The following is a 19,852-nucleotide window of genomic DNA, read 5'->3' as shown; positions in this document are numbered from 1 at the left end:
AATCAGGATCTCTCACTGTATAAATGGAGATGTGCTGTTTGCTGGGAGGACTGTATTCTCCTACCTTCCCTTTCAACATTCCTTCTGGGCCAATGACTTTGTCGAAGATATGTTTGGCCACATGGGCATCAACAGCTGAGAGGGGGTCATCCAGGAGAAAGACGTCCATGTCGCTATAGACTGCTCGGGCCAGGCTCACCCGTTGCTTCTGACCCCCTGAGAGATTTATCCCCTGCACAGAGTAACAGAAGGTTATAGAGAACTCCAAGACTAGGTTCTGAAGGGAAAGTACTGGATGTGAACAAAGTTGTTTTTACCTTTTCACCAATCTCCGTCTGGTCCCCACCAGGTAACACATTTAAGTCAGAAACCAATGCACAGGCCTCCAGAACCTCGCTGTACTTCTGTTCATTGAGAGGCTCTCCAAAAATGATGTTGTCCTTCAGTGAGGCATTCCGAATCCAGGCTTGCTGAGGTACATAGGCCACAGATCCCTGTGACAGAGGAAGAAGGGATGGTGAGGAAATCAAACATTCAAAATTCACCAAAATGTACTCACCACTAACTTCAGTTGCCCCCATCAAAGTCAGCAATAACTGGTACCAGCTGTGTTACTGGAACCATAGACTGGCTGCATGATAAGGAGTTGTAAGTTGCTCAGATCATTTAAGGGGTTTTAGTTTAAGTTCAAGTTTAATTGTCATTCAATCATACATGAATATCCATGGATACAACCAAATGAAACGGCATTTCTCTGGGGCCAAAGTACAAAACACAGTACAAAGAGTCATCACAGCACAGGATGCACATGACACATGTAAGATAGCAGGAAAATACAGTCACACAAATATATATATAGTCCAATGCCATGAATTCATTAAAGTTGCAGCAGTCTACACTCGAACATAATGTGGCTTGTCTTCTGCTGAGTGAGCACTGGGGGGCAGCACTGACTCCAGCTCGGACACGGCGCCACACTGCCTCCGATGGAGTGCACCGACTTTGATGCCTCTCACCTGGGCAGCTGTCAACAGGTAACACTGGGGTTTGAGGCCATGCAGCTCCTCCACCATTCACCAATAAATCAGTGAATCACATTTGCAGCATTCCACATTAACAATGTCCAACAGGGTCTTGCAATCGCATGAAAAGCGACTGAGACGGTAACTCGCTGTTAGACTGCACACTGCTTATGTGCACTGACGCATTTCTGGTGCAGGCAGCAGCAGAATCTGAACCAAGTCTAGCTCCTTCAATTTCTCTGCCAACAAGCAACTCACTGATGGGGTAGACCTGCAGAATTTTAAGTGCTTAATGTCCATAAGGGTATTGCGATCGTAAAAGATAGGTATAAAAAAGGACAATAACACCTTTGGTTGCTCTGTAGAAGTCACTGTGTTCAAGTGTGCCGCCTCCTTACAGGCAGTAACCAGCATTTACAATTCTAGATGCATTTTATACACTGTGTGTCACTGTTCTTGCAGAGCTTGTGATCAACTCCTTCCCAACAAGGATTAGAAATGGCTCCTCCAGGTATGGCTGCCACTGAACAGCTTGTCCCAAGTCTCACTGTGACACAGTAGCTGGCTGTGTAGCATTTAAAGGGAAGGCACAGAACTGTAGTGGTTAGTGTAATGCTATTACAGAGCAGTGACTCGGGATCAATACCTGCCACTGTCTGTAAGGGGTTAGTACGTTCTCCCCGCGATCACTGTCTGTAAATTGTTTGTACGTTCTCCCCACGATCACTGTCGGTAAATTGTTTGTACGTTCTCCCCGTGATCACTGTCTGTAAATTGTTTGTATGTTCTCTCTGTGATCACTGTCTGTAAATTGTTTGTACGTTCTCTCTGTGATCACTGTCTATAAATTGTTTGTACGTTCTCCCCGCGATCACTGTCTGTAAAGTGTTAGTACGTTCTCTCTGTGATCACTGTCTGTAAGTTGTTTGTATGTTCTCCCCGCGATCACCGTCTGTAAGTTGTTTGTACCTTCTCCCCGCGATCACCGACTGTAAATTGTTTGTATGTTCTCTCTGTGATCACTGTCTGTAAATTGTTAGTACGTTCTCTCGGTGATCACTGCCGGTAAATTGTTTGTACGTTCTCCCCGCGATCACTGTCTGTAAACTGTTTGTACGTTCTCTCTGTGATCACTGTCTGTAAATTGTTAGTATGTTCTCCCCGCGATCACTGTCTGTAAATTGTTTGTACGTTCTCCCCGCGATCACTGTCTGTAAATTGTTTGTACGTTCTCCCCGCGATCACTGTCTGTAAGGGGTTAGTATGTTCTCCCCGTGATCACTGTCTGTAAATTGTTTGTACGTTCTCCCCGTGATCACTGTCTGTAAATTGTTTGTACGTTCTCCCTGCGATCACTGTCTGTAAATTGTTTGTACGTTCTCCCCGCGATCACTGTCTGTAAATTGTTTGTACGTTCTCCCCGCGATCACTGTCTGTAAATTGTTTGTACGTTCTCCCCATGATCACTGTCTGTAAGTTGTTTGTACGTTCACTGTCTGTAAATTGTTTGTTCATTCTCCCCGCGATCACTGTCTGTAAATTGTTAGTACATTCTCCCCGTGATCACTGTCTGTAAATTGTTTGTACGTTCTCCCCGCGATCACTGTCTGTAAATAGTTTGTACGTTCTCCCCGCGATCACTGTCTGTAAATTGTTAGTACGTTCTCCCCGCGATCACTGTCTGTAAATTGTTAGTACGTTCTTCCCGTGATCACTGTCTGTAAATTGTTTGTACGTTCTCCCCGCGACCACTGTCTGTAAGGGGTTAGTACGTTCTCCCCGCGATCACTGTCTGTAAATTGTTAGTACGTTCTCCCCGCGATCACTGTCTGTAAATTGTTAGTACGTTCTCCCCGTGATCACTGTCTGTAAATTGTTTGTACGTTCACTGTCTGTAAATTGTTTGTACGTTCACTGTCTGTAAATTGTTTGTTCGTTCTCCCCGCGATCACTGTCTGTAAATTGTTAGTACATTCTCCCCGCGATCACTGTCTGTAAATTGTTTGTACATTCTCCCCGCGATCACTGTCTGTAAATTGTTTGTACGTTCTCCCCGTGGTCACTGTCTGTAAATTGTTTGTACATTCTCCCCGCGATCACTGTCTGTAAATTGTTTGTACATTCTCCCCGCGATCACTGTCTGTAAGGGGTTAGTACATTCTCCCCGCGATCACTGTCTGTAAGGGGTTAGTACGTTCTCCCCGTGATCACATGGCTTTCCTCCGGATGATCCAGTTTTCTCCCACATTCCAAGAAAGTACAGGTTAGTAGCATAATCGATCACATGGGTGTAATTGCACAGTGCAGACTCGTGGGGTCAGGAGGGCCTGTTACTGTGCTGTATCTCTAAATAAATAAATCTTTACTCTCCTCTGCCTTCCCACTAATCCTGACCAATGTTTGCAGGTGCTCCCCCACCCCACAACGCGGTGGAACAGCGGTGTTTGACGGTTACCCACTTGGACTGAAACTTTGCCATCCTGTTTCTCCATCTCCCCCAGCAGAGCTGAAATCAGCGAAGTCTTGCCACACCCAACCTGGCCGACCACAGCCACCAGGGAGCCTTGAGGAATAGCCAGATTGATCCTGGATTGAAAAAAACAAAGGCTGGTCACACAACTGGATTTCACGGGGCAGCATGGTAGTACAAAGCTTTACAGTGCCAGTGATTGCTGTCCAATTCTTGTCACTGCTTGTAAGGGGTTTGAATATTCTCCCCACGACCACATGGGGAGAATTTCCTCCGATTGCTTAGGTTTCCTCCCACATTCCAAAGACACGTGGGTCAGGGCTAGTGAGTTGTGGGCAGCTATATTGATGCTAGAAACATGGGCAACACTTACAGGTTGCCCCCAGCACATCCTCAGACTGTGTTACCATTGATTCATATGACGCATTTTACTTTGATGTACATGTGACAAATAAAGCTAATCTTCTCCCACAATGGGAGGACTGGAGAAGTGGGAGACATGATGTCTGGAAAGTTTGCCTTTATTAAATCTGTGCATTTCCATCATTATAAAGTGGAGGTGGAGATGTTCACAATCTGCACGGGTTCTTTGTACCTTTGCTCCTACTGGATCTCCTGTCACAGAAGGGGGGCACTGGTGGGGGTAGGGTGGAGAACTGTTCGAGTCGCTTTGCCCTGGCTCAGCACTGGGGACTGCAATGGGGGACTCAGTTTACCCAAGACCTCCCCAAACGGATGGTTGAGGTTTGCAGGCTGGATCCACTTATGGCTCACCTGGACAGACCCTGACTGATCCCAGAATTACAGAATTACTAGGTACTGTAGAACTCTCCATTAAATCTGAGGTCCAGAGTGAGCCAATAGCATAAAACCTGGGGGCTCAGGCTAAAAAGGTCCTTGGATAAATTGTGGCCTGGATTCATTCAATCCTTGGGAGTCATGGTTGAGAAATTTATTCAGGAAAGCCAGTATACGATACTGATATTAATAGACAACCAAGTCCCCTTTCAATATAGAGCACCTTTTCTAGTGGTGTGTGTTGTGAGTTGTGCAGTCCCTCCTTGCCCCACCCACTGCCAAACCTCCCCAGAACTCCTGCAGCAGTTGTCGGGCAGTGGTCAACTGCTGGCTGAGCCACACCTCCATTCAGCCAAGTGCTTAAGAACAGTGGAAAACAAGCGTGTGACAGCAGGGTTCTCTTTCACGCCCTAGTGCCCAGTCTCTTCAAAGGCAGAGGCTGACAACAGTTCCCATCACCCGCCTGGAACATGACCTCAGTTGGCCCGGCCAGCAAAACCATAGCGGAAATGGGACAGCTTATTTCCCTCTGAAGCAAAGGATATCCTTTACTATGCTGCTGTTGGCAATCTAGTTCAGCCTTCAGACAATCAGTAAGGACACAAAACTTATCTGTGAACTAAGTGGTTACAGCAAGTTTCGTAGAACTTAGAACATTGTGTACAGTACATTTATAGTACAGTATAGAACATTGTGTATTGTGTACAGTTCTGGTCACCAAATTATAGGAAAGATATCAATAAATTAGAGTGCAGAGACGATTTACTAGGATGTTACCTGGGTTTCAGCACTTAAGTCACAGAGAAAGATTGAACAAGTTAGGTCTCTATTCATTGGAGTGTAGAAGGTTGAGGGGGGATTTGATCGAGGTATTTAAAATTTTGAGAGGGATCGATAGAGATGACGGGAATAGGCTGTTTCCATTGAGAGTAGGGGAGATTCAAACGAGACGACATGATTTGAGAGTTGGGGGCAAAAGTTTAAGGGAAACACGAGGGGGTATTTCTTTACTCAGAGAGTGATAGCTGTGTGGAATGAGCTTCCAGTAGAAGTAGTAGAGGCCAGTTCAGTTGTGTCATTTAAGGTAAAATTGGATAGGTATTGTTATGAATGTACCACAGCTCTGAGGGGCCAAAGGGGCGGGAGCAGCCCCCTCCTTCCGGAGAATCGCAAGAGCACTATTAATTCGGGTCTCGGACCCAGGAAAATGAGAGACAATGTAATGGTTTTGGCCATTGCTCTTAGAGACACCTGTGCTAAGGGCATGACCCTGCTACGTGACAGCTACCACGGATATGGACACCCTCGGGCAATGTGGGGGTGGGGATTGCATCACCCTACTTTGATGGACATCTACAACTTTGCAAGTCAAGATAAAAGGGGACTGCAGGAGGCGGTACCCCAGCGACGCACCAGAAGTATTCCATTGCTCAGCGCTCCCGTGATAGCTGGAAGACATTCAAAAGCCACGTGCGCTCCGTAACTCCTTTGCCTGGGGAGCGGGTGGCTGATAATACCGAGAAGGACTTCGAACTAATAACAGGAAAACAATGCTCCCCTGATTCAACGGAGTTGCTTCATCAAAGACCCGGGCAAGTTTTGCCATTTCTCCTCAATCTCTCTAAAACACGTGAAACCCAGCGATTCCCCAAAAAGACTGAAGCCTGCAGACTTCTGAGTGACTTTTATATTTCCAACGGACAATATATTATCCCCTAGACAACAGTCGAGATGATTTCTTAATGATGATTATTGCTATACCTGCGCTTTAGATTGTGTTTTGCCGATGTATATGTTCTGAATGTTTGTATTAACCTTACTTTTGTGCCCCCCTTTATGAATAAAAACGTTTGAAAATAGTGCCATCAGACTCCAACGGACCTCTCTATCTTTGCTGGTAAGTTATCCAGTTACAGGATGTGTAACAGTATATGGACAGGAAAGGAGTGGAGGGTTATGGGCTGAGTGCGGGTAGGTGGGACTAGGTGAGATTAAGAGTTCGGCACGGACTAGGAGGGCCGAGATGGCCTGTTTCCGTGCTGTGATTGTTATATGGTTATATGGTTATATTGCAGCACAGTAGAGGCTCTTTGGCCTATGATGTTGTACCAACCTTACAAACCTACTCCAGTATCAATCTAGCTCTCCCCTTCTACAGAGCCCTTCATTTTTCTATCATCCATGTGCCTATCTAAGAGTTTCTGAAATGTTTCTAATGTATCACCACCCTGAAAGCACATTCCACACACCCACCACTCTTGTAAACAAAACTACACCTGACATCCTCCCCATACCCTCCCTCCAATCACTTTAAAATTATGCCTCTCATATTAACCAATTCCACACTGGGGAAACCTCCTCTAACTGTCCAATGGTGTTACCATGGCTGGGGTCAAAATAAGATAATTTATTTGAATGTGTGAAGCAACAGGAGTTTCCGATCAGCTCCGGTCTCAGCACCACATCCACTCTCTTCCCACACCCCTCAACTGCTTTGTGGTGAAAGTGGTTGTCAGACCCCACCCCTGAATGTTTTTACTGACTCTCCCCCCACAGGACCCTGGGGGACAGAATTCCAGAGCACACCATCTGCTGCAAGAAGTTCCCCATCTCTGAAATGGGCAACATCTTACTGCAAAACTAACCTCTTAAGATACCTCCACAAGGGGCAACATTCATTCAGCACCCACCGTACATATTGTTTTATCTACTTAGAGATGCAGCACAGTAACAGGCCCTTCCGGCCCAATGAGCCCACGCTGCCCAATGGCACCCATGTGACCAATTAACCTACTGAGCTGACCAGTACATCTTAGGAACGTGGGAGGAAACCGGAACACCTAGAGGAAATCCACACACTCATGGGAAAGACATATAAACTTCTTACAGACAACGTCAAAAATGAACTCTGAATTCTGATGCGAGCTGTAACCACTCAGCTACCATGGCACCCCAAAAATTCCAATAAATTTCGTCACCAATCTAAGTTAAGTTGTGCAGTAACCCATTATGTGGCACCCTCAGCACTGCCAGTTTGCATAAGACCAAAGACCATAGGGTAACGGAGCAGTATTAGGCCATCACTAATAGTCTACTCCACCTCTTCAATTTGTCATCCCTCTCAACACCATTCATCTGCCTTCTCCCTGGGTACAATCATTTGCATTGGCCTGAGCAGCAACACTGAACCACCCAGTGAGGCAAAATTTAACAGCTCATGATTCCTCTACTGCAGATTCCCAGCCCTCACTGTGATTCCCAGCACCAGGAATTCCTTCTTCCAGTCAGCCTCTTGTGGAACCACCACCTAAACAAGAGGAATTTCATATTTATCATAACCCTGTTTCATTCCTAGGAAATTTTCAGACTGCTGGGGCCAACACTGTGAGAAATACAATTAAACCTTACCTCTCCAGAACAACTGGGTCTTCTTTCCCCCAACTGAACTTCCCATTCTCTACTGTGATCGAGTGCCCTGTAAACACAGAAGAGCCTGAGATGGTGTGGGGTGGGTGGGTCTGCGTTAGAGAGGGGTGAAAGAGAGAAGGTCACAGGAGGATAGAGTAGGAGAGGCAGCGCTGGTAGAAAGAGAGTGCCATAAATGGTCCCAACAACCTACACTCTCTTCAACAAGGTTAAGGCTGAACTGCTCATTGGCTCTTGGCCCTATTTCCTGGCTAATGCTTAGAAGATATCAGACACAGGGTGCAGAATTAGGCCATTCAGCCCATCAAGTCTGCAACAATAACAATCCCAGACCTCCTCACTCGCAAAAACAAACGACAGTAGCATCAAAAACCCCTGACCCACACCCACCCATAAAGAACTAACAGATTACCCACTCGGCTACTGGCCACAAGATAGAAAACACCAAGAAACTGAAGGAGACCAATGTAAAGTACAGTCCAATCAAATAAATATTCTTACGGGCAGGTTTGCTAGAACTGCTGGGAAGGGTTTAAGCTAATCATAAGCTTTGATTTATCTTCCTTCTTTCTCACTGCCCCTTGATGGAAGGTAGTGTGCAGACCATGAGCAATTACCATTCTGAAAGGATTCCCACTGTTCGATAAGATCACTCTGAGCTCCTACTTCACTGCCACTTCCTGTACTAACTCCTTATTTCCTATTATCCTTGCCTTGATGAAAGGACCCACAGATTTCATCGTGGGTAAAGAATTCCAAACATTTACAACTCTGAGAAGTGGGGAAGCGAGAGGGAGTGGGGGAACACGGCAGACTTTGCAACTCATTCCTGAATCCAGCAGTTTTACATATGCAGGCGTTCCACCTGTGGTCACATCCCACTTTTCTAACTCAGGAAGAGACAGAAACAGTGTAATAAAGAGAGAAAAAGGAAGAGAGTCAAACAGAGGCAAAAAGACGATAAACACAAGCGATTCTGCAGATGCTAGAGATCCAGAACAGCGCACTCAAAATGCTGGAAGAAAGGAAGTCAAGCAGTATCCATGGAGTAGAATGAACAGCTGAGGTTTCGGCTGAAATCTTTTAACAGAAAGGGAGTGGGAAGAAGCCCAAATAAAAGGCAAAAAGAGACTGCAGGGAAAAGGGAGGTGGAAGTGGGAAACATAAAGAGAGAGATAATCATAAGAGAGGGTGCTCCAAGACTGGAAGATTAAGGAACAGGCCATTTGACATTGAGATGGGTTCAGATATGACACAGGGTTACCTGATGCAGTCTTCACTCGCTCAACACTTGTGAGGTCCAGCTCATCGTGGCTCAGGAAATTTTGTAATCGTTTGAGTGAAACAGTGGCCTGAGAGTAAGATCAGGAGAGAGCATCAGAACAAGGAAGACTAATCAAAGCAGGCTGCATGTGAGCTGGGGTGAGATGGCTGAGATCGTTGCAGATACATTCAACATCAGGAAGAAGACACTGCACTGTCAGCAACGTATTAAGTCATCAGCATCTCCCACCCCCACCTACAGTCAGAATCATACATCTTCATCCCTTGTTATCAAAACTACAAGACCATCACTGAACTGAAAGACCACCTCAACTGAAGAAGGACAACAACAGGGCAGAGGAGCCCTATGATTAGAGAACCCTCACGAATGGGTAAGGGGCTGGTCCAGTGAGTAATCCTGGGATGTCATGAGGCTGTACAGGAAATAATGGAAATGCCGAACTTCCTTTCATGGTTCAAGGGCAAAAATGGGTGTTGGCCAATTCCATTGCACATTCAACACTTCACCACCCGGGACAGACAGCCTTGCAGCCAGACCACCTCTACCCTTCACTACTGCTTTGCTACTTCTACCAATTCCCCAGGTGGGTCCACCTTTGTAGGACAGGTGGGCTCTCAGGTGGATGTTGCGGACTCACCTGGATGATGCTGCTGATGACCTGAGGCAGCATATTGAGTGGAAACCGTAGGATATTGAAGAGGGAGAGGGAGACAAAGGCTTTCTGTGCATCCAAAACGTTATTCTCATCCATGTACACATACACCGCAAAGCTTGTCAAGGCAACCTGGAAAAGAATAAATAACACTGCTAACAATAACGTTAAATAAAATCTGCATCAGAATCAGGCTTAATATTTGTGTTTGTATTTATCCTATTTCTTACACCCAAGGGAGTATAAATCTTTAAGTTGAGTCTCCAACGCAATGTACAAACAATAAGAGGGGAAATGTGGGAGGATATTACCCAAACTCTAAGATTGTAACATAATTGTTTTGTATACGTGTGTACAGTCAGATCAATGTGTATTCATAAATCTGATGGCCTGGTGAAAGAAGCTGTCCTGAAGCCTGTTGTTACCATTTGCCAGACAGAAGTAGCTGAAACAGTTTGTGTTTTGGGGTGGCTGGAGTTCCTGAAGATCCTCCAGGCCCTTTTTATGTACCTGCTGCTGGATAGAGATAAGTTCACACCCGCATGTGTGCGGGGCTATCAGCACCAGTGCCCTGGGATTGAGGATAGATCACTGGCATATATCATGAAATTTGCTGTTTTGCTGCAGCACTACATAGCAATACATAATAATTTAAAAAGCTATAAAGTACAATAGGAAATATATATATAAAATAAGTAATGCAAAAAAGGGAAGCAAAAATAGAAAGTAGTGTTCATGGGTTCATTGTCCATTCAGGAATCTGATTGTGAAGGAGAAGAAGCTGTTCACAAAACACTGATAGTGTGTCTTCAGGCTCCTGTACCTCCTCCTCGATGGTAGCAATGAAAAGAGGGCAAGTCTTAGGTGATGGGGATCCTTAATGATGGATGTTGCCTTCTTGAGGCATTGCCTTTCAAAGGTGTTATTGACGCTGGGGAGGTGGTGCCCACAATGAAACTGGCTGAGTTTACAACTTTCTGCAGCTTTTTCCAATCCTGTACTGTGGCCCCTCCGCACCAGATGGTGATGCAACCAGTTAGGATGCTCTCCGTGGTACTTCTGTAAAAATTTGCAAGAGTCTTTAGTGTCATACCAAGTCTCCTCAACCTCCTGATGAAATATAGCCACTTCTTTGTAATTGCATCAGTATGTGTACAACAGGCTAGATCTTCAGACATGATGACACCCAGGAACTTGAAACTGCTCACCCTTTCCATTGCAGATCCCTCAATTATTGGTGTGTGTTCCCTTGACTTCCCCTTCCTGAAGTCCACAATCAATTCCTTGGACTTACTGATGTTCAGTGCAAGGTTGTTGATATGATACCTCAGGTTTCTCACTCATCACCATCTGAAATTCTGTCAACAATAGTTCAAAACTGCAAACCAGTACTGACCACTGCAAGAACCAAGCAGACATCCCATGGCAGGGATTGCTTGGGTTAGGTACAGATGACGTTAGATTAGTTTTATTTGTCACATGCACATCATAACATAGTGAAATGCATTGTTTGCATCAACAACCACCACAGTCTGATGTGGTGGGGACAGCCCACCGGTATCAGCACACATTCCAGCATCAACATAGCATGTCCACAATTCACTAACCTCCTCCAAAAATGGAGAGAGCAAATTTTGGAGATGCCAGACTAGCACTGGGGGCAGGGTGGGAGTTGTCATAGATTCAACTCATTGGATCAGACGGTTAGGACAGGAAACAGACTTTCTTGCTCAGAAGACTGCAAAATCTGGGACTCTGGACACTAGTGGCAGTGGAGACTCGACACCAGGATTAAAGGGTAGGTACGTGGAAACATACCGTGAAATGCATTAACAACTAACACAGTCCGAGGATGTACTGGAGGCGACCACGCATTCCGGTGACAAAACTCGCTAACACAAAATCAGGTTTATTATCACGGACAAATGTCATGAGGCGAGTTGTTTTGCGGCAGGATTACAGTATAATACATAGAAATTTATAAATTACAGAAAGAAATACATTTTTAAAAAGTGGTGCAAAGAGGGAACATGTGTCTTTTGAAAGTGGCAGGAAACCACAGCATCTTGAGGAAACTCAGGGAGAACATACACAATCCTTACAGAGAGGCAGGATCACTGACGCTGTAATGAGTTACGTTAACCACTACACCATAATGCCAAAACAGGTTGATCTTCAAAAATAAACACCAAGGAATACAATGATCAGGAAAGAAAGTGAACAAGCCATCAGCCACAATTCCATTAATTGTGGATTGGGCCCTTTTCTGCTCCTGTCCTCTGTTTTCCAGCTTAGAAGTTCTAATTGGTTTGGGAAAGGATCAGTCACTCACAAAAAAAGGAGCAGTTGTCCAGGTGAAGGTGGAGAGGGCATTGAGATAGGCTGCTTTCTTCAGAATTTTCAGCTCCTTCTCTCGAATGCTCAGGATCTTTTCCTCAAAGGACGCCTCCCAGGCATACAGTTTCAGCACCTTTATACCATTCAGGATCTCGTTCATCTGCTTGATCCGCAAGTCTTTGTACTGCATCTGTTGGACCTGCAGCACAGAATGGGAAGACACACCGTGCATGATGGCTAATATCAGAGGGCAATACTTTAAAGTGTTAGTGGGTAAGTATAGAGGGGGATGACAGAGGAAGAGTGGTGGGTGTGAGGAACATGAAGCCAGGGGTGATGGTACAGACAAATACATGAACGTTTAAGAGAATCTTAGATAAACACATGGATAATAAAAGAAATGGACAGCTATCTGGGAGGGAAGGGTTAGATTGATCTCAGGGTAGGTTAAAAGATCTGTGTAACATTGTGGGCCATAGGACCTGTATTGTATTTTACTGTTCCATGTTCAACAAGAGGGAATGGGAAAGGGTTAAGGGAGCAATAACATATCAATCACTAACATACCTGAAAGCTCCTGCTTTTTACAGCTATCATGGCGTTGAAAGGGATGAGCAGAATCATAACGGCAACACCTGCCAGGACAGAAGGACCCAGGTACTGGAAAAGAACACATAGACGTATTGGTGCCTGTACCTTCTCATCACCAAGCAACTGTACATTCTCAACAAGCACAACCTGTGTCTTTTCACCAAACACCACCTGTACCTTCTCAACAAGCACAACCTGTGTCTTTTCACCAAACACCACCTGTACCATCTCACCACCAAGCATCACCTGTACTTTCTCACCAGGCAACACCTTGACTGCATAAGTCTGGGGAATACACACTCTGCTCCTGCCAAACCTGTGAGATTGAGACGGCTCTCCCACCCCAAACCCTGGTTTGTCTGGATGCTGTGTAATTTGTTACCCTGTTACAACTCAGTGCCAAGAAATAACAGACAGCACACTGTATACGATTAAAGGAATTATATTTATGAATCTTAACTAAGTGGTTAGAAAAGAAATGAAAGTAAAAAAAAAGGGTACATTACAATTAAACAGTCAAATATGCACCAGTTGGAGCTCAACTCTTCCAAAAGTCACACATATTCTCCAGTCCTCAGTAGACCCCGGCACCTGGCTCCACTGAATCATGGTCCCCATCAGGTCGAATCCTATGCCAGGTTCTCTCCAGCGTCTTCTCTCTTCATCTCTCACCGAACAAAAAAAAACCTAAATCCAACCTTAGTCTCCCTCACAAAACCTCCCAATTCCACCATTCCAACTGGATGAGACACATTCCTCAGCATCCCTTATCTTCAACAATAATCCAAACATGCTATAAGTACAACAGGCTGCTCTTACAGAATCGCTAAAATGAAATACCTACGGCACAGCAGTAAAAATGTGAACCAGGGTGTTACATCACCTAGCAGCAGCTGCCCACTCGAGGCTACATTTCCTCTTTTGGTAAGGGGACAAGGAAGGGTGTACCTGCCATAGAAAGTAGAGAGCCAGGCAAATTTGGAGTGGTGCAGACCACAGCATGTTCAGGAAAGCAGTGAGATCCATGAATCTCTGCGCATCCACGGACATTAGATTCACAATTTCCCCAACAGTCGACGATCGTTTTGCAGAATTTGTGATGATCAAAGACTAAAACATTAAACAAATATAAAAGCAAACATCAGATGAACATTGTTTGTTTTTTGTTTATTCCTAGGATGTTCATACCTCACCATGAAATTGACATAACCTCACCCATCTGCCCAGGACTTAGTCCTCAGGAACCTCAGGTCAGGAGCCCCCTGTCCCAGAGTGTGGACTTCACAAACAAAGGATGTTCCTGGGGTATAGTTCATAGAAATTGAAACACTATGCAGCACAGTATAGTCCCTTTGGCCCGCAATGCTGTGCTGATCTCTTAACCTACTTCAAAATCAATCTAAACCTTCCCTCCCAAGTAAACCTCCATTTTCTATCATCCTAAGAATCTCCTGAATGTTCCTCAAATATCTGCCTCTACCCCCACCCCTGGCATATAACACACTCTGTGTAAAAACAAACTGACCTCCGATATCCACCCCCATATATTATAAAAAGCACAGAGATTCACAAAAATCATGAATTCCTCCTTGGTCAACAAGGACCTCTTGCAACCACCTAGTAGATGTATCCTCACATGTCACCTTCACTGGGAGGGTGAGTAGGTCCACGAGGTGACTACATACCTGACTGCATCTTCTGCTGAATCATTTTATGTTCTCAAAGGCCTCTGATTAACCAGCCTGGCTTCCTAAATCTATTGAAGTGCTTTAAATATCATAAATAGTATGATTAGACTGTGTGATTCATAAGGCATGTGCTTCACTAGCTGGGGTAATGGGCATGTATGGAGGATGGGAACTTCATGCAGACAGGTCCATAAGACATAGGAAAAGAATTAGGCCATTCAGCCTATCGAGTCTGCTCTGTCATTTCATACCAGATCCCATTCAACCCCATACATGTGGTTGGGAGGGATTAATTTTTGCCTCCAACAAACTGCAGCAATTTGTGTAAAGTAAGTATTTGAAATACAGTATTATCAATGTTTCAATGTTTTAATGTTGGGCACAAGTTAGTGTGTAAAGAAAAACAAAAAACAATTTAAAATATATAAATACCATTTCATATGTGGCAATGAAACATGCATGTCTAGATAGCAGCACATTGGAGTCTGTAGACAGTAAGTCTACCTGAATCTCCCCTGCTTACAGACACTGAGTGCGCTTTAACTATGCAAAGACATAATGGAGCGTGGGCTGGAGTTTCTGAAGAGATTGCCTTGGAGAGCATGGGGGCTGACTAGAAACAGATCACAAATCCTTCAAATGAGATAGGGAAGGAAGATCTGCAAAACCTGATCATATGAAGTTGCTCATTGTGAGGGTATAGACAGAAGGAGAGACCTAGCACTGCCCATTACACATTGGCGGCTGACCAACAGGGCTCCAGCCAATGAGGGCTGAGACCTGGATCTTAGAGAAACGCGTAAACATGGTTGGTGAGGACTATACAGATGGTTGTGGGGGGAAAGGTGGTGTTAGTGAGAGTTCCAAAGCAAGTGAAAGGAAGGAAGTAGAATAGTAGAAGAATTAAGCAGCATGGTTACGTAGTGATTAGCACAACACTTTACAGTGCCAGCAACCTGGGTTCAATTCCTGCTGCTGCCTGTAAGGAGTTCATATATTGTCCCCATGCCAGGTTTCCTCCCACATACCAAAGATGTATGAGTAAGTTGTGGGCAAGCAGTGTTGGCATCAGAAGTGTGGCAATCCCAGTGGGCTACCCCAGCACATCATTAAACCTTGTTGGGCCTTGGCATAAAGACGATGCAGTCCGCTGTAGGTTTTGATGCACATGTGAGAAAAAAAACTAATTGTTAATCTTTAATACTCATATTGCTTCAGTCTGCACAGTTGAATAGACAACAACAACACAAAAAATGTTGGAGGAATGCTGGAGACAGCATATATGGAGAGGAAAAATTGAGTTGATGTTTCAGGCCAAGATCCTTCTTCAGGACAGACAGCCAAAAAAGGCATCTGGCCAAATATCATAGTGAAATGAGGAATAAAATAAATAGCATACAGGATGAGAGGGAATGGCGTGATATCCTTTGCCCAGACTTGTCTACCAGTCGGTCAGGACTGGGTACTGAAAACTCCAGCTTTCAAGGACTGCAGGATGATTGAGAACAATAAGTTTGCTCCTATGAGATGGGAGGTAATTACAAGGAGACAGTTGAAATTCTATGGTGGAATTATGAGATACAGAAGTATTTAAAACTCTCAGCCAAAATGTGTATAGGCTCCTTGGTATCAGCTGCACACGTACATGCAGAGATTAAACAAGTTATAGAGGGGAGTGGAGCTTTGGAATTCACTAACCAGTCAGGCAGGAGAGGTTTAGTCAACAAGTTCATTCTAGAAAAATGCATGCACAGGGTTTTAGTTATTCAAGGAATTGAGAGGCATGATGGCATTTTAAATATTTATATCCAACTATTAAAATAAACCTGGAAAGTGAAACATTCTGTCAGGGACACTGCCTGTAAGTTAAAGAATATAGTAAAAAAACATTTAATTCAGGGGAGAATAAAAGGATCCTTTTCTAGTTGGCTGCCAGTGACCATTGCTGTTCTGCAGCGGTCAATTTTGGGACCACTTCTTTTTATGCTGAATATAAATGATTTAGATGATGGAATAGTTTGCTTTGTTGCCAAGTTTGCAGATGATACGAAGATTGGTGGAGGGGCAGGTAGTGTTGAGGAAACAGACAGGATGCAGAAGGACTTAGGCAAATTAGGAGAATGGGCAAAAGAGTGGCAAATGAAATACAACGTGGAAAATGCATGTTCATGCACTTTGGTAGTAGAAATAAATGTGCAGACTATTTTCTAAATGGGGAGAAAATCCAGGAATCTAAGATGCAGAGAGACTTGGGAGCCCTTGTGCAGAACACCCTAAAGGTTAACTTGCAGGTTGAGTTGGTGGTGATGAAGGCAAATGCCATGTTCACATTCATTTCAAGAGGTCTAGAATATAAGAGCAGGGATGTGATGCTGAGGCTTTATAAGACACTGATGAGGCCTCACCTTGTATTGTGAACAGTTTTGGGCCCCTCATCTTAGAAGAGGTGTGCTGGCATTGGAGAGGGTCTAGAGGAGGTTCACAAGGATGATTCCAGGAATGAAAGGGTTATCATACGAGGAATGTTTGATGGCTCTGGGTCTGTACTCACTGGAATTCAGAAGGATGAGGGGGGGATCTCATTGAAACCTTTCAAATGTTGAAAGACCTAGACAGATTAAATGTGGAAAGCATGTTTCCCATGGTGGGAGAGTCTAGGAGAAGAGGGCACATTCTCAGGATAGAGGGGCACCCTTTCAAAACAGAGATGCGGAGATATTTCTTTAGCCAAAGAGTGGTGAATTTGTGGAATTTGTTGCCAAGCAGCTGTGCAGGCCAGGTTATTGGGGGTACTTAAGACAGAGATTGATATATTCTTGATTGGACAAAGGTTACAGGGAGAAGGCTGGGAACTGAGGTTGAGGAGGAGATTTTTTTTAAAAAGGATCAGCCATGATTGCATGGCAGAGTATACTCTATGGACCAGATGGCCTTATTCTGTTCCTATGTCTTATGTGACAAATAGAACTAAACTAAACCTCTGCTTTCAGACAAGCCAGAGTGACACTTAAATTCTCTCTCTTCATTATTAGTCACCATCTGCAACCCTATGTGCTCTCTCACCTTGCGGTATATGGCTCCAACGATGGCTGTCCGTAGTCGCATGCCAGTTACAAAGCAATAGTGGAAGTGCTGGTGGAGGAGGAGGGTCTGCAGGGCCGTGGCGATGAACATCAGAATAGCGATGCCATATCCCCACCAAGTCCTGGCCTCAGGGTTTTTAATGAATGAAATCAACACGCTGAAAGAGAGAGAGCAGGAGAACGTGTCAGTGACTACGCCCAGGCCAGCAATCATACAGCACATCACCAACTCACCTACATAAAACAGTTTACCAGGCAACCTGGCTCTATAAGACCATAAGATATAGGAGCAGAATTAGGCCATTTGGCCCATTGAGTCTACTCCACCATTTTATCATGACTGATCCAATTTTCCTCTCAGTTCCAATCTCCTGCCTTCTTCCCGAATCCCTTCATGCCCCAACCAGTCAAGAATCTATCAATCTCTGCCTTAAATATACATACTGACTCAGCTTTCACAGCTGCCGGTGGCAACAAATTCACCACTCTCTGGCTAAAGAAATTTCTCCTCCTCATCTGGTAGAGTTGCTGCTTCAAATCTCAGTGACAGGGTTTAATCCTGTGCAGTTTGCACCTCATCCCATGATGTGGGGCTTTGCTCTGAATTATTTATTTTAATTTATTTAATGAGTGCAGAGTAGGCCCTTCCAACTCTTTCAGCCATGCCACCCAGAAACCTCTGATAACCAAATCACTGGACAACTTACAGTGACCAATTAACCTACCTGGTACGTCTTTGGGAGGAAACTCGAGCAGCTGGGGAAACCCACGCACTGCAAGGGTAGAATGTAAGAGACTCCTTGCAGAGAGCACTGGGATTGAACTCTGATGCCTCACTGTAATAGTATTGTGCTAACTACTACACTACTGTGGCACCAATTATTTCCCAAGTCCCAAAGACATAGGGGTTAAATTGTGCATATATATGTGGTGGGGTGTACAGGATGTCCAGAATGTCTAGTGGGAGGGTTTGTCATGTCCATCCTAGGACAGTTCACTCACCTTTGATCTCTACAAGACACTCAGCTGTCACCTGCAGCTCCAAGTAGCCACTTGCATGCAAGAGCAACCACACCCCGGTACGTCGCTTCGACAGGCAGGCTAAACCAGATGAGGGTAGTGTGCGGCCTCATACTCCGGTGAAAAAGCGATGTGCCTGTCCTAGCATGCAAAGTCAACTCCGGCTAACTGGGTGGATGAGATTTACAGTAAAATCCAAAGGACAGAAAGGTGATAGTGTAATGCACTGTGAAGGGCAAAGGGATGACAAGGCACAGAAGACGTCATGGTCATCAATGCCACCAAGGAAGACCCCAGTTTGTGATACTCGAACCACTGGACCCGGACTTCTGAGGTTGACAGAGTGGAACTGCCCTACTGCAACAGCTTTCCACTGTAAAAACTCTCCTCCACAGGTTCCCTGTTTCCTGTCATTGTTGGACATGATGGACAACCATCGCGTGTGGTAGAATTGGTTGGGGTGAGAGGGAGTGAAATTTGATGAGAACGTAGGGAAAGCAAATGAAAAGGGTGCAGGGTTATGTTACAAACAATCTGCTGGAAGAACTCAGTGGGTCGAGAAACATCTATAGAAGGAAACACTGCATCAGAACCATAGGGTTATGTATCAGAGGACCACGATGCCTGTGCTATACTATGTGAGTTTAATCTTTCATTCCCATCTTCCCCTCTCCTACTCCCCACTTCTATGCCACCTTTGGACAAACTTGGGAGAAGGTTGCAGCCTGGTTTTTCTGCTCACCTGCTCTGGAGTCAGGTGTGGGGAGCATTGACCCAGGAACTCCCATCTTTGTGTGGAGATTTGTAATTCATTCTATAGCAGGAATGAGAGGGGACAAGGATCCTTCTTAATATCCCAGAGGAAATCAGACAAGGTTAGAATGTAAATGACCAGCTTGAGTAAATTAAAATGCTGCTTTTTCTTTCAGGAACAGTTGGACAGAATTGAGATAAGGATTCAATATGAGGAATAATTAGTAACTTTAGACTATAAATGTCGTACTTGAGAAGCTGTGGATTGACAAAGGACAGCAAATCCTGGCAAAACTTCAGTGCTGATCCCACAAGGAAGTACGGAGCAAAGGTCTTGCACAGAGCTAGGAGGAACGAAGGCTTCTTCTGCTGCGCCTTGTTGGAAACGAGAACTTCAGCTTCATGGGGCTCACCCTCGAGATCGTTCATCATGATCGAGCACTTGTCGAACACCTCTTGCTTCCTGGCCAAGGAAGGATCACACAATAGTAATTTATTGCCTTGGATATGTAGCTTCATTCACAACATCAAGCCTATGAAAATCCTGTAACCCCCTTTTAGGTATCTATTAGTTTATGTATAAAGCCCCATTCACTTCACGGTTAGATCCCAGCCTATAACACACTCCCATGAATCTGCTGTTCTCTACATAATACCCCATAAGACATAGGAGCAGAATCAGCCCAATGAGTCTGCTCTGCCACTCCATAATATCTGATTTATCATC

General features: G+C 44.7%; 1 protein-coding gene across 6 annotated transcripts in view; it reads right to left on the bottom strand.

Moving 5' to 3' along the window:
- The window catches only part of abcc3 (ATP-binding cassette, sub-family C (CFTR/MRP), member 3), a 257,211-nt gene that overhangs the window by 120,563 nt on the left and 116,796 nt on the right, over nucleotides 1-19,852 (bottom strand). For all 6 annotated transcript variants that reach the window (XR_009507548.1, XR_009507549.1, XM_059948150.1 and 3 more), the window contains 11 exons: nucleotides 19,376-19,588; nucleotides 17,333-17,510; nucleotides 13,530-13,691; nucleotides 12,558-12,650; nucleotides 11,986-12,189; nucleotides 9,639-9,785; nucleotides 8,981-9,068; nucleotides 7,699-7,765; nucleotides 3,482-3,608; nucleotides 318-494; nucleotides 65-232 (listed from right to left, as the gene is read on the bottom strand). Coding sequence is in view for 4 of the 6 variants with exons in the window: in XM_059948150.1 (XP_059804133.1) it covers nucleotides 65-232; nucleotides 318-494; nucleotides 3,482-3,608; nucleotides 7,699-7,765; nucleotides 8,981-9,068; nucleotides 9,639-9,785; nucleotides 11,986-12,189; nucleotides 12,558-12,650; nucleotides 13,530-13,691; nucleotides 17,333-17,510; nucleotides 19,376-19,588 (1,624 nt within the window). In the remaining 2 variants the exon portion in view is untranslated. The remainder of the gene's footprint in view (nucleotides 1-64; nucleotides 233-317; nucleotides 495-3,481; nucleotides 3,609-7,698; nucleotides 7,766-8,980; nucleotides 9,069-9,638; nucleotides 9,786-11,985; nucleotides 12,190-12,557; nucleotides 12,651-13,529; nucleotides 13,692-17,332; nucleotides 17,511-19,375; nucleotides 19,589-19,852) is intronic.

Source organism: Hypanus sabinus, chromosome 23 (genome assembly GCF_030144855.1).
Source record: "Hypanus sabinus isolate sHypSab1 chromosome 23, sHypSab1.hap1, whole genome shotgun sequence".
Lineage (NCBI taxonomy): Eukaryota > Metazoa > Chordata > Chondrichthyes > Myliobatiformes > Dasyatidae > Hypanus > Hypanus sabinus.
This window is presented reverse-complemented; position numbering and strand designations above follow the sequence as displayed.